The following is a 12,652-nucleotide window of genomic DNA, read 5'->3' as shown; positions in this document are numbered from 1 at the left end:
ACCATTACTACTACATCATGAGAGAAAAAGTTGTTTTTTTGGGTAACATTTCTCAAAACAGCAACAACAAATCCATCAGATGAAAGCAACCCCCAGACAGACAGCTCTGCTCTTTCACCATGACACCGCCCTGTCGCCTGCCTTAAGAAGCCATCTCCATGATATCTCATAATATCACTTTCATCCTTGAGAGGTTTGGAAGTACATTATGCATTAAATGAGACTGAGGAATGGTACCGGAGTAGTGCATTATTCACTCTACTGGCTGTGATCATCTTCTCCCTGTTAGTGGCTCTGTTATCAAAGCCAATGGGGAGGTGATAGAGAGAGAGATGCACACAGCTCCTGCTAGTCTACAGAAACACACGACCATGTTCAGACACATTTCCCTTCCCAATCTCTCTTTTCAGTCTTTTTTTTCCCCACACTCTTTTTCCCTTTGATCAATATTTCAACGAACAAGCGAGGTGCTGTAATCTTGGATGCTGTTACACTGCATTTGGACGAACATTATGTTCATAAACCTGAGGGGATTGCTTCACTTCCACTGTAAGTCCAGAATGAGCCAGGAAGGATTGTACACTAACTACAGTACTTGAAGTTAGTTATTCACTTATAAAAGTAGACAGTAGGGCTGTGCAGCAGAAAGCCAAGAGTGAGTGGCAGGCCAGTGCAGATGTAGTGTATAAGGGTTTTTGCTGCAGGTCCCTAATCCCCATGGCAGTGAGCAGGCCGGGCCTGCTGATGCCCGAGTTAACCCAGGCTCGGACACATGGTATCCAGATGGGCATGCAGTGCAGCATTCACCAGTAGCTGGTATCAGGTGATGGTATCGGAGCTATGTGCCCTTGCAGATGCTACCAGAAGTGTGTTACCAGATGCCTTACCCCAGTGGCTTCCATTTCAGGTCCAGCATTTGTCCCCAGTGTCAAATTACATACCACCCAGTCTGACATGCAGCATTCAACCTTCACCAACGTCAAGTATCCCCTTCAGTTGTGTACATAGCTGTCTGCTGCTTCCCAGTCTATCCCTCTGCTTCTAGTTGCCCGTAATCAACCTCTCACCTCTCCGGCACCAAGAGTAATAAATAACTAAGTAGCCTTGGCTTGAGCGAGCTGGAACAGCTCATCTCCTGTTTCTGTAGCGTGAGGCAACTTCATGTACCAGTACACCCTTTGGACAGGACGCTAGTTTTGATAGTCTAAGCAAGAGTGAAAAATGTGCATCACCCTGCAGGGTACGACACATTAGTTGTGGATGAGGGAAGTCACCACCCACAAGATGTAAAGCACTTTGAAAGACATTGTCATTGTTATGGTCCTCTCTGCACTCTTCTTCCTTCCTCTGGATGACCAGTCAGTTCTGTGCTTGGTGCCAATGAACGTGTGCCCGCCCTGTAGATTGTCAGTGTGAAACCACTCATATATTCCACTGAGGCAAAGCCATTTCGAGGGTCTCTCTGAGTTCAGCTTCACAAAGCATTGGCCCGCTCTGTGATGGAAAAGGAGGCCCTATCATTAAGCAAGCAGTGTGGAAAGAGTTTTGACAGAGAATGCCAAGAACTCCACCAGCCTAGTACCCTGTGCTCAGCTCTACAAAGCCCAATTCTTCATGAAGATATATGAGTCCATGCAGCATGCAGTACTTGTGTGATGGATGTGAATGGGGAGTGGGCACTGGGCACACCATTGAATAAAATATTGCACGCACAGAACTCTGGTGGGCTATAGGGCTACATTTGTAATGAAAGGCATTATGTATGTCAGGTATTTCATCACAAATCAATATAAATCAAAGCTGTAGGAATTTAAGAGGAACAGGAGATTGAGATTGCACATAACTTTCAACCTATTCATCCTGCATGGCTTCACAAAAACAACACAATCTCAGGTGTAATATACCGTAGTGTAGCTATTATATTTCATAAACTAACTGAGCTCTGTGGATAATGTCACATCTTAATGGCTTCCATTTGGCTCATAATCTTTCTCATCATCTATAACCACTGTGGCTTCCAGACGGTGGTCGATAGGAAATCTTTGCTCTGGTCCGGATCGTTCAGGGAGAGGGGATAGCCAGCCTTGATATTCTTCAGGTCTCCTTCACAACCCATGGTCTCATTGATTTCCTCCCCTGTCAGTACATTAACCCATCTGGAACGCATGTGGTGACCAAGACAGCTTCTAGGTAGACAGGTTGGCAGGTAGGTTTTTTCACAACTCTCACACACTAACGGGGGAAAATAAATTGACTGTCTACTTTAGTTTAGCGTGCATGATTGACCTCAGTCCTGCTTGTATGATGTCAGTATGCACAGTGCATGTGCTATTCTACAAACAATGACAAGTCTGTAATAAAAAAAACAGACTTGATTACAATCACCTCACTTTAATTAACCCTTGTACGAAATCAAGTTTGCTGACAACATGGCGGAGGTAGGCCTGATCGCCGACGGCGATGAGACAGCCTACATGGAGGAGGTCAGAGACTTGGCAGTGTGGTGCCAGAACAACAACCTCTCCCTCAAAATCAGTAAGACCAAGGAGCTGATCAATGACTACAGGACAAAGAGGGGAGAGTACGCCCCCATCCACAGCAACAGGGCTGGAGTGGAGCGAGTCGAGAGCTTCAAATTCCTTGGCGTCCACATCACTGGGGACTTAACATGGTCCACACACGACAGTGCCTCTTCCCCCCCAGGAAGATTTGTCATGGGTCCTCGGATGCTCAAAAAGTTCTACAGCTGCACCTTCGAGAACATCTTGACTGGCTGCATCACTGCTTGGTATGGCAAATGCACCATCCTCGATCGCAAAGCGCTACAGAGGGTGGTGCGGATGGCCCAGTACATCTCTGGGGCTTAGCTCCCTGCTATCTAAGACCTCTATGTCAGCCGGTGACAGAGGAAAGCCTGGAAAGTTGTCAAAGACTTCAGCCATCCAAGCCATAGACTGTTCACTCTGCTACCGTCAGGCAAACGGTACCGGAGCATCGGCTCTCAGACCAACAGGCTCCGAGACAGCTTCTATCCCCAATCCATAAGACTGCTAAACGGTTAATTAAATGGTTACACGGACTGTCTGCACTGACTCTATGCTGTTGTTTTGTCTGTTTTTTATTTGGATCCCCATTAGCTTTTGCCGAAGCAGCAGCTAATGCCATCTTCCTGGGTTCCACAAAAAGTAACAAAACACTGATGGACAAGGACAGTCACAAATGTTATATACAACGATATACAAACAATACAACTAAAAACAATTGTGCGTGTGTTCACACACTACGCTGACACTCTCACACAAAACCCACACACTTTCACACTCATCATATGCTGCTGCTACTCTGTTATTTATTCTTACTCTAATTATCTATCCTTATGCCTAGTTGCTTTACCCTGCCTTCATGTACATATCTACCTCAAATACCTCTGCACATTGATCTGGTACTGCTTAGCCCTGTATATAGCTTAATTCTTGTGCATTTTATTCCTCATGTTAGTATCATTATTTTTTTTCTCTGCTCTAAAATGCGCCCATGAACCACACGGTGTTGGCCATGGCCTGAGCTAAGCAGCTGGCTCTTTTTTCAAACAGCCACACAACATTCAAGCAAGGGCAGAGGCTCTTTCTTTAGAGCATCTGTTTACAAGTGAGTGAAATATATTGCCAAATACCAAGGACCTGTAATGCACATCCCAATCATTGGAGCAGGTATATGCATGTGTGTTTACATATCTCTGGTGTTTTTGTGTACATTCTTCCTCCAGTCCCACTCCCATTTTAATTGGTATACCTGCACCTTAATTCATCTGCGTACTGTACAGACTGTGACATTCAAGCGCTCAACGTAAATGTAACACTATCAACTAAAATAACACATTAGCATCTCACAGATTTAAGAACTCATTCATGGCTGCCACAGCTGGCCAATTTGGCTCACCAAATCCTGCTTCCCATCATGCACTTCTCCACACCCACTTAAGGCTGCCGAGCAGTTATTGGCATCCGCTGTGCCAGAACAGGCATACAGATGAGCTGTGTGCAACCGACTGAGTCCCACTAGGCCAGGCCACTGACGCAAGCAGGAGGACGAGGTGTTTGATCAGCGATTTCAGACCTTTAACACATCTCCAGAGACTCTGGGATGATGACACTCCCTTCATTCCCTCTGTCTGTGGCAGGGCAGAGGGAGGGAGCGTTGTGTGTGACACTATCACTGGGCTTAGGGACAGATGGGAAATCAGTTAGCTGTGATGCAGAGGACCTGCTCCTACAGCTCAAACACAGGAGGGAAATGAGGGGGGGACAAACATGTGCATCACATGGAAGAAGGGATATATTAATTTTTCCCCGACACTACCACAGATGCTTAGGAAATGGTGTGCTGCAATTGTTGGATGCCTTAAATATACAGTAGCCTCTGTTCCAATCAATGTGATTGTTCTAGCTAAGGACACGCCCCTTTCACTCCAATGTGAATGTGTGTTCCGTTCTCCCTGCAGGGTTTAATAAGTTCCAATCAAGAAACAAGAAGCCATAACCACAGGTTATTCATAGAGGCAACAGCATTTGAAAAGTAAAATGTTTATTATTCAGCAAATTATCTCACAAACACTCAAGCTGGACGGTAATTCTAGTATTTCCACTTTGCTGCATAGCACTGCTGAGAGATGAGTAAGGCAAGATGCTTAAAACACAAGGAAAGCAGGGGAATAATACACTGTCTGCACATTAAAACTGAAAGCATTCAACATAAATCACCTTGAAAGTTTCACAGCTTTCTTTCTCCAAATACCAAAATAGTGGTTATTCTTCCAAACACTGCAGTGCAGTCTCAATAGGCCTCAATAACAAATCAGCAGAGCTTGCTTCAAGGCCTTTGGCGCATACATACAGTACATGAACATATGCCTCGTAATACATAGGTAACTTACAACATTGCTAGTTCACTTCGGTTGCTAAGATACTGAAGGGATTGTACACTGAACAAATATATAAACGCAACATCTAAACTGGTTGGTCCCATGTTTCATGAGCTGAAATAAAAGATCCCAGAAATGTTCCATATGTACAAAAAGCTTATTTCTCTCAAAATGTGCACAAATTTGTTTACATCCCTGTTAGTGAGCATTTCTCCTTTGCCAAGATAATCCATCCACCTGACAGGTGTGGCATATCAAGAAGCTTTTTAAACAGCATGATCGTTACACAGGTGCACAGTGTGCTCGGGACAATAAAAGGCCACTTGAAAATGTGCAGTTGTCACGCAACACAATGCCACAGATATCTCAAGTTGAGGGAGCTTGCAATTGGCATGCTGACTGCAGGAATGTCCACCAGAGCTGTTGCCAGAGAATTGAATGTTCATTTCTCTACCATAAACTGCTTCCAACGTCGTTTTAGAGAATTTGTACGTCCATCCGGCCTCACAATCGCAGACCACGTCTATGGCGTCTTGTGGGCGAGCGGTTTGCTGATGTGAACGTTGTGGACAGAGTGCCCATGGTGGCGGTGGGGTTATGGTATGGGCAGGCATAAGCTGCATTTTATCGATGGCAATTTGAACGCACAGAAATACCGGGACGAGATCCTGAGGCCCATTGTGAGGCCCATATTTTGTAAGGCATCTTTGACCGACAGATGCATATCTGTATTCCCAGTCATGTGAAATCCATAGATTAGGGCCTAATGAATTTATTTCAAGTGACTGATTTCCTTACATGAACTCTAACTCAGTAGAATCTTTGAAATTGTTGCATGTTGTGTTTATATTTTTGTTCAGTATATAATGAAAAACTGAAAGATGGTTCACATTTCCAAACTATTTCACATTGGTGATTAACAGAAGAGCTGCCTGTCTTTAGGCTCAATAAGCACTGTACTGACCAAAGCATTAAAAAATGGTTAAATACAACCAAGTTTCAAAACAAGAATGTCATCAAAGTGAACATACTGACTGACCATATCCTGCTTTTGAACATAGGTGATATGTCCTTAATACGCACACTAACAAAATGGACGGATTCAGTGGTCATACTTCACAAAATCAATATGCTACATTTCCCCAAAATAACATTTAAACATAACCTGAAATCAGCATCTTCATATTATCATTTGCTGCTGACAACAAGGCCATCCAGGAGAGTAGTTTGTCAAATTCCTGAGTTTCAAAGCAACAATTCTTGATCAACAACACATATCTTCAAGCTTAGAAGTACATTTTTGAAAAGCAAAACTATTAAATGTGAAAAGCAAAATGGGAGTATAAATTTGTTAATTTTAAGAGGCTGCAACAGTTAAGTATTGGTCTGAAACCAAACATTACACGGTATAACTACAAATACTGAAAACAGAGTACAAAAACAAAAAAGCAAACTAGTTTAATGTACCATGCTTCACACACAAAAGCACACACCATGATTCACACATGGTCTGGCTGGTCATGGGTCCAGAGACGGCTGATCCGGCCAATCCGTGACCTACAAATCTTGTTGCAGTTGGGGCAGGGATGGTTTGTGCTGTGCTTCACATACACACAGGGAGATTCTCAATTGGTGTTGCTTGACTCCTTGAATTCTTTCCTCCATCCTCACCTCTTTTTGAAAATGGTCAAAGGTACTCCAGGAAACGTGCAAACAAACGGGCTTGTATGAAATGAGACTTCTCCACTTGCGCATCATAAGGCAAATTACATTTGCAGAGGAATACCAAAATATGTGTTATGTGGTAAAAGTAAATGTTGCTGGTTGTGCCAGACATTTTATAGATAACAGATAAGTAGCGTATCAAGGAGACGAGCAAACTTCTCAGTTCACAAATTTACACTCTCCTACATATGGCGACCACTTATCGGTTTCCGAGTCATGTTGGAGAGGAGTCGTCGAGGAGAGGACAGACTTTAACCCAATTGAGAACACGCACACACACAAAGATAGCCCTGTTGACTTCATATTGCTTAAAAGTCTGTTTTCAGTCCTAATTGAAGTGCACATTTTGGGGCAAATCATAACTTCCATTTAAGTCAAATGTTCACTTAGTCTCCCATTGACATCAATGCATGACTAAATGAAAATGCAACTTTGTAAGAGCTTGCCCCTTTCTAAAACAAACCTCATATACTTTTGAATACTGTACATATGACCGAATTAAGCAGTACGATTCTCTGCCATTCTCCTCTGAGTGACAAAGGCACCACAGCCCAATCCCATGTAGAGTTCAGGCCTGGGGTGTTGTCAGAAGCTGGGGTAGGTACCGGATTTCTACCGGGAGTTATAGTCTGGGGAGAAGAGTCGTAGTTTGTGGCTGCTCCTTGGGTCCGGGGAGGTCATGTTGTTGGTGAAGGAGTTTGAGACGGGTGAGGCAAAACCTGAATCAGAGGTGGGAGTGAGGTACAGCAGGCTAAACAAATGGAACAGCACTGAAACTCAAGCACCCTCAATGGAGCAGAGTATATGAGCAATAAACAGCTCTAATCAATGTCTCCAAACGGCTATTCAACACATGTCTACTAAGCAAATGAGAACAGCAACCTTTTGCCAAACACAGCTGAAATAAAATATCAATTTACTGCAGTTACCTCTTTCAATTCAATTGTGTTGCAGAGGTATAAAGCCTATTAGAAAGGGGCAAACTGAAGTCAACACTATTTAAAAGTGGACATAATGTAAACAATGACAGGTCTCTACCTGAAGGGGACGGTGTCCTCTGAATGAAGGCTGGGTGAGGTGCTAAGTCCCTCTGAGAGAACAGTGCATGGCACACTGGGTAGGAAGAGAACATTCATGTTACCTGTTAGAATGGTCAAATGTCTTCATGGTCCCTGAAGCTTTGCAGTATCAACATCAAAACATTCACTATCCAACCCACATGTTTTTTTATTATATTGAGTCATCTACGCGGACCTGCTAACAAGGTAAAGTGATGACAGGTTTCCTGCAAAAACACAATCTTAGTTGGGGATGTGGCTACTCACCGATGATGATGATGGCGGTGCCAGCCAGTAGCGCGAAGATGGTGAAGAACATCATCTGGTAAGAGTCTATGAAGGCCTGCAGGAAATGGGTTCCCTCCGTGGCAACCGCGGAAGCAGCAGCTGGAGAGGACAAAAGGGACGGGTGAGATTAGGACATGACACTGCTCAGTGCTTCTTTCAAACAATTATGAGCGCGTTACCTTGTACAAAAAAAATAAAAATTACTGTTGAATGTTTTGATACTGCAACGACAATGGGGTGGTGCTAGTTGACACTTCATTGAAATCGTAACGTGCTCCATTTCTCAAGCCCATGAAAAACGAATGGCTTTATGGATGGCTGGTCAGAGGATGCAGGCTTCACACTGCAGTCTGCTGCTTTCCTACTGATGCTATAATAATACCGCTCTCAGATAAAATGACTGACCTGAATATTTTCAAGGAAAGTGTCCCAACACTGCTATAATTATCTCAAATACTATTAAAGGGTGTTGAAAGTATCCCCCTTTTACAGTACATCTTGTATCCTGCACCATCACAGAGTTATCACATCTACCATATCGCTAGCTGACCTTGCATTGTGGTGCTGGGATCAGTCACGTGGATGAGGGTGACCGGGATGACGAGGATCTGGCCAGTGGATGAGCTGGTTATGGACACGGAGGCTGAGGCTGCAGCCTGGGGGTCCACCACACTGACCGTGTACTTAGAGTAACTGGGGAAGCCGTGGAACACTTCTCTCTCCTGGACCGAGATGGACGGAGAGCTGGACGACACCTAACGGACAGGAATAGATGGTGGGTGAAACACTGGGGTTATGGAGAAGTGACATCCAGTGCCAAATGTTATACCTCCCTCATTGTCCTCATCATTAATTTCCCTTTTCCATTTTTAACAGCTTCTGGAAGGTATGAGACCCACGTCAAGAAGCACTTTCAAATAAAGTTGATTGATTGACAGACAGACATACCTCCAGGCTGCCGAATGCTGCGGCAGGGCCGTAGACAGTGAGCTCTGCGTCGGGCTGCAGGTTGCTGAGCAGCAGCTCTGTCTGGTCAGAATACAGGCCTGTCTCCACGGGCAGCCTGGCACTGACCTGCTCCCCAGAGAAGGCACTGCCCTCCACCCCAGCCCTCACCAACAGGCTGGTCATGGACAGGCTCAGCACCCGTGTCTGCTGGTCACTCAGAGACTGCAGGGTCAGAGAGCAGGAGTAGAAGCCTGGAAGGGAAAGCGGGAGAGGGAGAGAGGTAAACAATAGGTGTCGGTGTTTCTAAAGAGAAAGGTGACATCAAAATTGGTCTTACTTCAAGTTGTTCATGTTTATGGATGCTTCTTAGAATCTACTTCTTAAAGACTATGCTCGTCTTCCACAACCACACGGTCCCAGATGCTTAAAACATGATTTCCCCATTAAAAGCCTCTTCATTAGAACATTATTTAAAAAGGCACAAACGCAATAGCCATGAGAATTCCATTTAAAACATGATTAGAACCCACTGAATTCTAATCCCTTATGTAGCAATAGTGGAGGGAGAATCTTTCCCCACCTGTACTGGTGTTTAGTCAGTTTACCTTCCCCTCCAACCCTACTCCAGAGTCATCTCACATTCATAAAGGCCCATTAATCCCCCCCCCCACCATAAGCCTGCATTGGGCCAGGGCAGGAGAGGAGCCCCAAACTCCCCAAAACAATTAGACCCATTCTGCTGAATATATCACCCCAACACCGTTTATGGCCTTCAGTAAATTATTCCCTTGTAAACAGAACTTACTTGCCCTCTTTGCCAGAGCAGCCCCTGGTGCACTGCACTGCACACACACCAGCTGACCCACTGTGGGTTTAGTAAATCCCTCCTGCTGCATGCATTTCTAATGGGTGATTAATGATGTGAAGGTCAAATCCATTATATACAAGTAAACTGAAGGTTGGAGAAAAGACCATTCAGTAAACATACTGCCCAACACTCACCACCTCATCTTCCTTCAGCCCGAGAACAGGTCTTACCGGTGCTGGGGTCGAAGCTGATGTGTGTGAGGTAGACGTCATGGGCGGAGAACTCGACGGCGTCGCTGGTGAAGCTCAGATGGCAGCTGATGGAGGTCTCTGGGTGCAGCATGGCGATGGAGGCAGTCTGGGCAGAAGAGCAGGAGCCTATGAGGTTGGTTCCCGTCTCTCTGGTGGTAAGCAGTATCCTGGTGTCCCCCCTCACCGCTGCAGGGTGAGCCATCACCGCTGTCCTGGTGGCCCCCTCCACCACCACCTGGCACAAACCAACACAGTGAGTCATAACACTGCTATTACTTGGGGTGAATCTCAAGTTTGTAAAGAAGTCTTTGTTCATTGTCTACTTTCCTTCATCTGCACTGATATAAAAGTTACAGGGACTGGTAAAAACAATTCCAGCTAGCCTCCACATTGCATTCACCTGTCCTGTGATTTAAATCCTATGTATGTGCAAATTGAATTGAACAGCTGGGCCTATTCACTTCCGTGTTCAGTACAGCAACACAGTACCGGTTAACATCTCCATTCAGAGCCTTCTCCTTTAAGATGTGTTGTTCCTGTCGGTGTGTTAGCTACTGATCCAGATAGCATCTATCTAATCCAGTCCACACTGATCCTCCTCAGTCACTCACTCCCAGCTAATTGGGAAAGATTCATATGTAAACACAGGAACACAGCCAGAAAGAGGGAGCTGCCTGGAAGAGACAGACAGAGGAGGCGGTGAGAGATGTTCTTTGAGAACGAGCGCTCCATCTCAAAGAGGAAGGCTGGGCTAATTAATCTTCTCCATGCTGCCTGCGTGTCTCTTTGTGGAAACATCAGACCCACAGCAGGGGGTGGGAGGGGAGGGCCGTCACACACATTACACTGAGACAGCCATGATCATCTAGTACTGATCATGATGATGGTCTTATAAGCATCTTTATAGTGTCAGATGTTTACTGTGTAGAACTCTACCTTAAGACTTCAGGTCTGCTCTAGGATAGGACACAAGGTGCCCCCTGGCACAGACGTAAATTCTATTTGTATTCTCTTTTTATCCCCAATTTCGTGATGTCCAAATTGGTAGTTACAGTCTTGTCACAACGCTGTTAACTGGAGAGGCGAATGTCGAGAGCCATGCGTCCTCCGAAACACGATCCTGCCAAGCCGTACTGCATCTTGACACACTGCTCGCTTAACCCGGAAGCCAGACGCACCAATATGTCGGCGGGAAACACCAAACCCTCCCCTAACCCGGACGACGCTGGGCCAATCGTGCGCCGCCTCATGGATCTCCCGGTCGAGGCCGGCTGCGACACAGCCCGGGATCGAAACCGGATCTCGAGTGACGCCTCTAGCACTGCCTTAGACTGCTGCACCCCCCTCAGACGTCAATTCCAACGTCTATTCCACTTTGGTTCAACGTCATTTCAGTGAAATTACGGGGAAACAACGTTGATTCAACCAGTGTGTGCCCAGTGGGTAGTGTTGTCCACCTCTCTAGAAACCGGGGTAGCGTATACTGTTTGGATAATCATGATTAAACCATTTGTTGTGGCACAACATACTTTCATCCCCATCTCTAACACACAAATGTTCTCTGGTAGTAAGGTTGTCGTTACAGTACCTCTCTGTAGGTCTTCAGCAGCCCAGGGATCTCATAGTAGACAGTGGTGGTGCCTGCATCTCTTGCCACGGCCACGCCCGTTTTAGAGTCTACCTGCAGCACGCCAGTGGATGAGGAGCTCCAGGTACCCGGGACACCTGTAGGGAAAAGAGTAGAGCTGAAAAACTCCCCTTGGTTCAACAATCATCTTGAATATTCACACATCATTTACTGTAAAACTTATCTTATCCTTCACACTCCTTCCCGCAGGGCTGACAATGGTAATGTTTAAATAATCAGCAGAAAAATGACTCCATTCCGAAGTAGATGAAAACAAAGAAGGATATTGCAAAATATATCAATATCACACAGTGGAGGCTAGTGGGAGGAGCCATAGGAGGATGGGCTCATTGTAATGGCTAGAATGGAATAAATGGAACGGGGTCAAAAATGTGGTTTCCATGTGTTTGATAGCGTTCCATCAATTCCGTTCCAATGAGCCCGTCCTCGTATAGCTCCTCCCACCAGCCTCCATTGATATCACATATTAAAGACGCAACATCCCACAGAACCATGTGAAACTGCATCAATCCAACGGAACATCTTTGCAGATAAGCCTCATCTCAATTTCATGCACCTCGGCAGTACTACCAGTGACAGCGTACCTGTTATTTTACAACACCACATGAACCCCTCTTTGACCTCTCACCTTGGGGGCTGAGGAGTTGGGCGCTGAGGCAGACCACGTCTCCTACCACCAGCCTCGTGGCGTCCTCGGGGTGGATGGCGTGCTGAACGGGCAGCGCCAGGTAGTCAGCCATGCCTGCCTGCTCCTCGTCCCACACGGCCAGCAGGGTGAGGCCCACGTTGACCGTCCGCACCGTCAGGGTGTTGTTACCCGGGCCCCGGCCCATCTGCACCAGGTCATCCCTACAGACAGGAAAGAAAATGGTCAACATGTAGTAGGTTGGTATGAGTAACCAATGGCTTTCCTTGCATAATCAGTAATCAACTACCTCTGCCTGGGCACAAGACTAAGTGACACTCCTGTGGACCAATCACATTCAGAACCCCTTAGTACCCCAC

At 45.7% G+C, this 12,652-nt stretch overlaps 1 protein-coding gene across 1 annotated transcript in view; it reads right to left on the bottom strand.

The window, feature by feature from the left end:
* Window positions 1-4,567: 4,567 nt before the first annotated feature.
* nup210 (nucleoporin 210) overlaps window positions 4,568-12,652 on the bottom strand; it is a 62,677-nt gene continuing 54,592 nt past the window's right edge. The window contains exons 32-39 of the mRNA XM_014145440.2: window positions 12,276-12,496; window positions 11,588-11,724; window positions 9,979-10,234; window positions 8,941-9,191; window positions 8,543-8,747; window positions 7,972-8,091; window positions 7,685-7,759; window positions 4,568-7,365 (exon numbers count right to left, since the gene is read on the bottom strand). Of these exons, the coding sequence (XP_014000915.1) occupies window positions 7,259-7,365; window positions 7,685-7,759; window positions 7,972-8,091; window positions 8,543-8,747; window positions 8,941-9,191; window positions 9,979-10,234; window positions 11,588-11,724; window positions 12,276-12,496 (1,372 nt within the window). The 3' untranslated portion in view covers window positions 4,568-7,258. The remainder of the gene's footprint in view (window positions 7,366-7,684; window positions 7,760-7,971; window positions 8,092-8,542; window positions 8,748-8,940; window positions 9,192-9,978; window positions 10,235-11,587; window positions 11,725-12,275; window positions 12,497-12,652) is intronic.

Source organism: Salmo salar, chromosome ssa15, assembly GCF_905237065.1.
Source record: "Salmo salar chromosome ssa15, Ssal_v3.1, whole genome shotgun sequence".
Lineage (NCBI taxonomy): Eukaryota > Metazoa > Chordata > Actinopteri > Salmoniformes > Salmonidae > Salmo > Salmo salar.
This window is presented reverse-complemented; position numbering and strand designations above follow the sequence as displayed.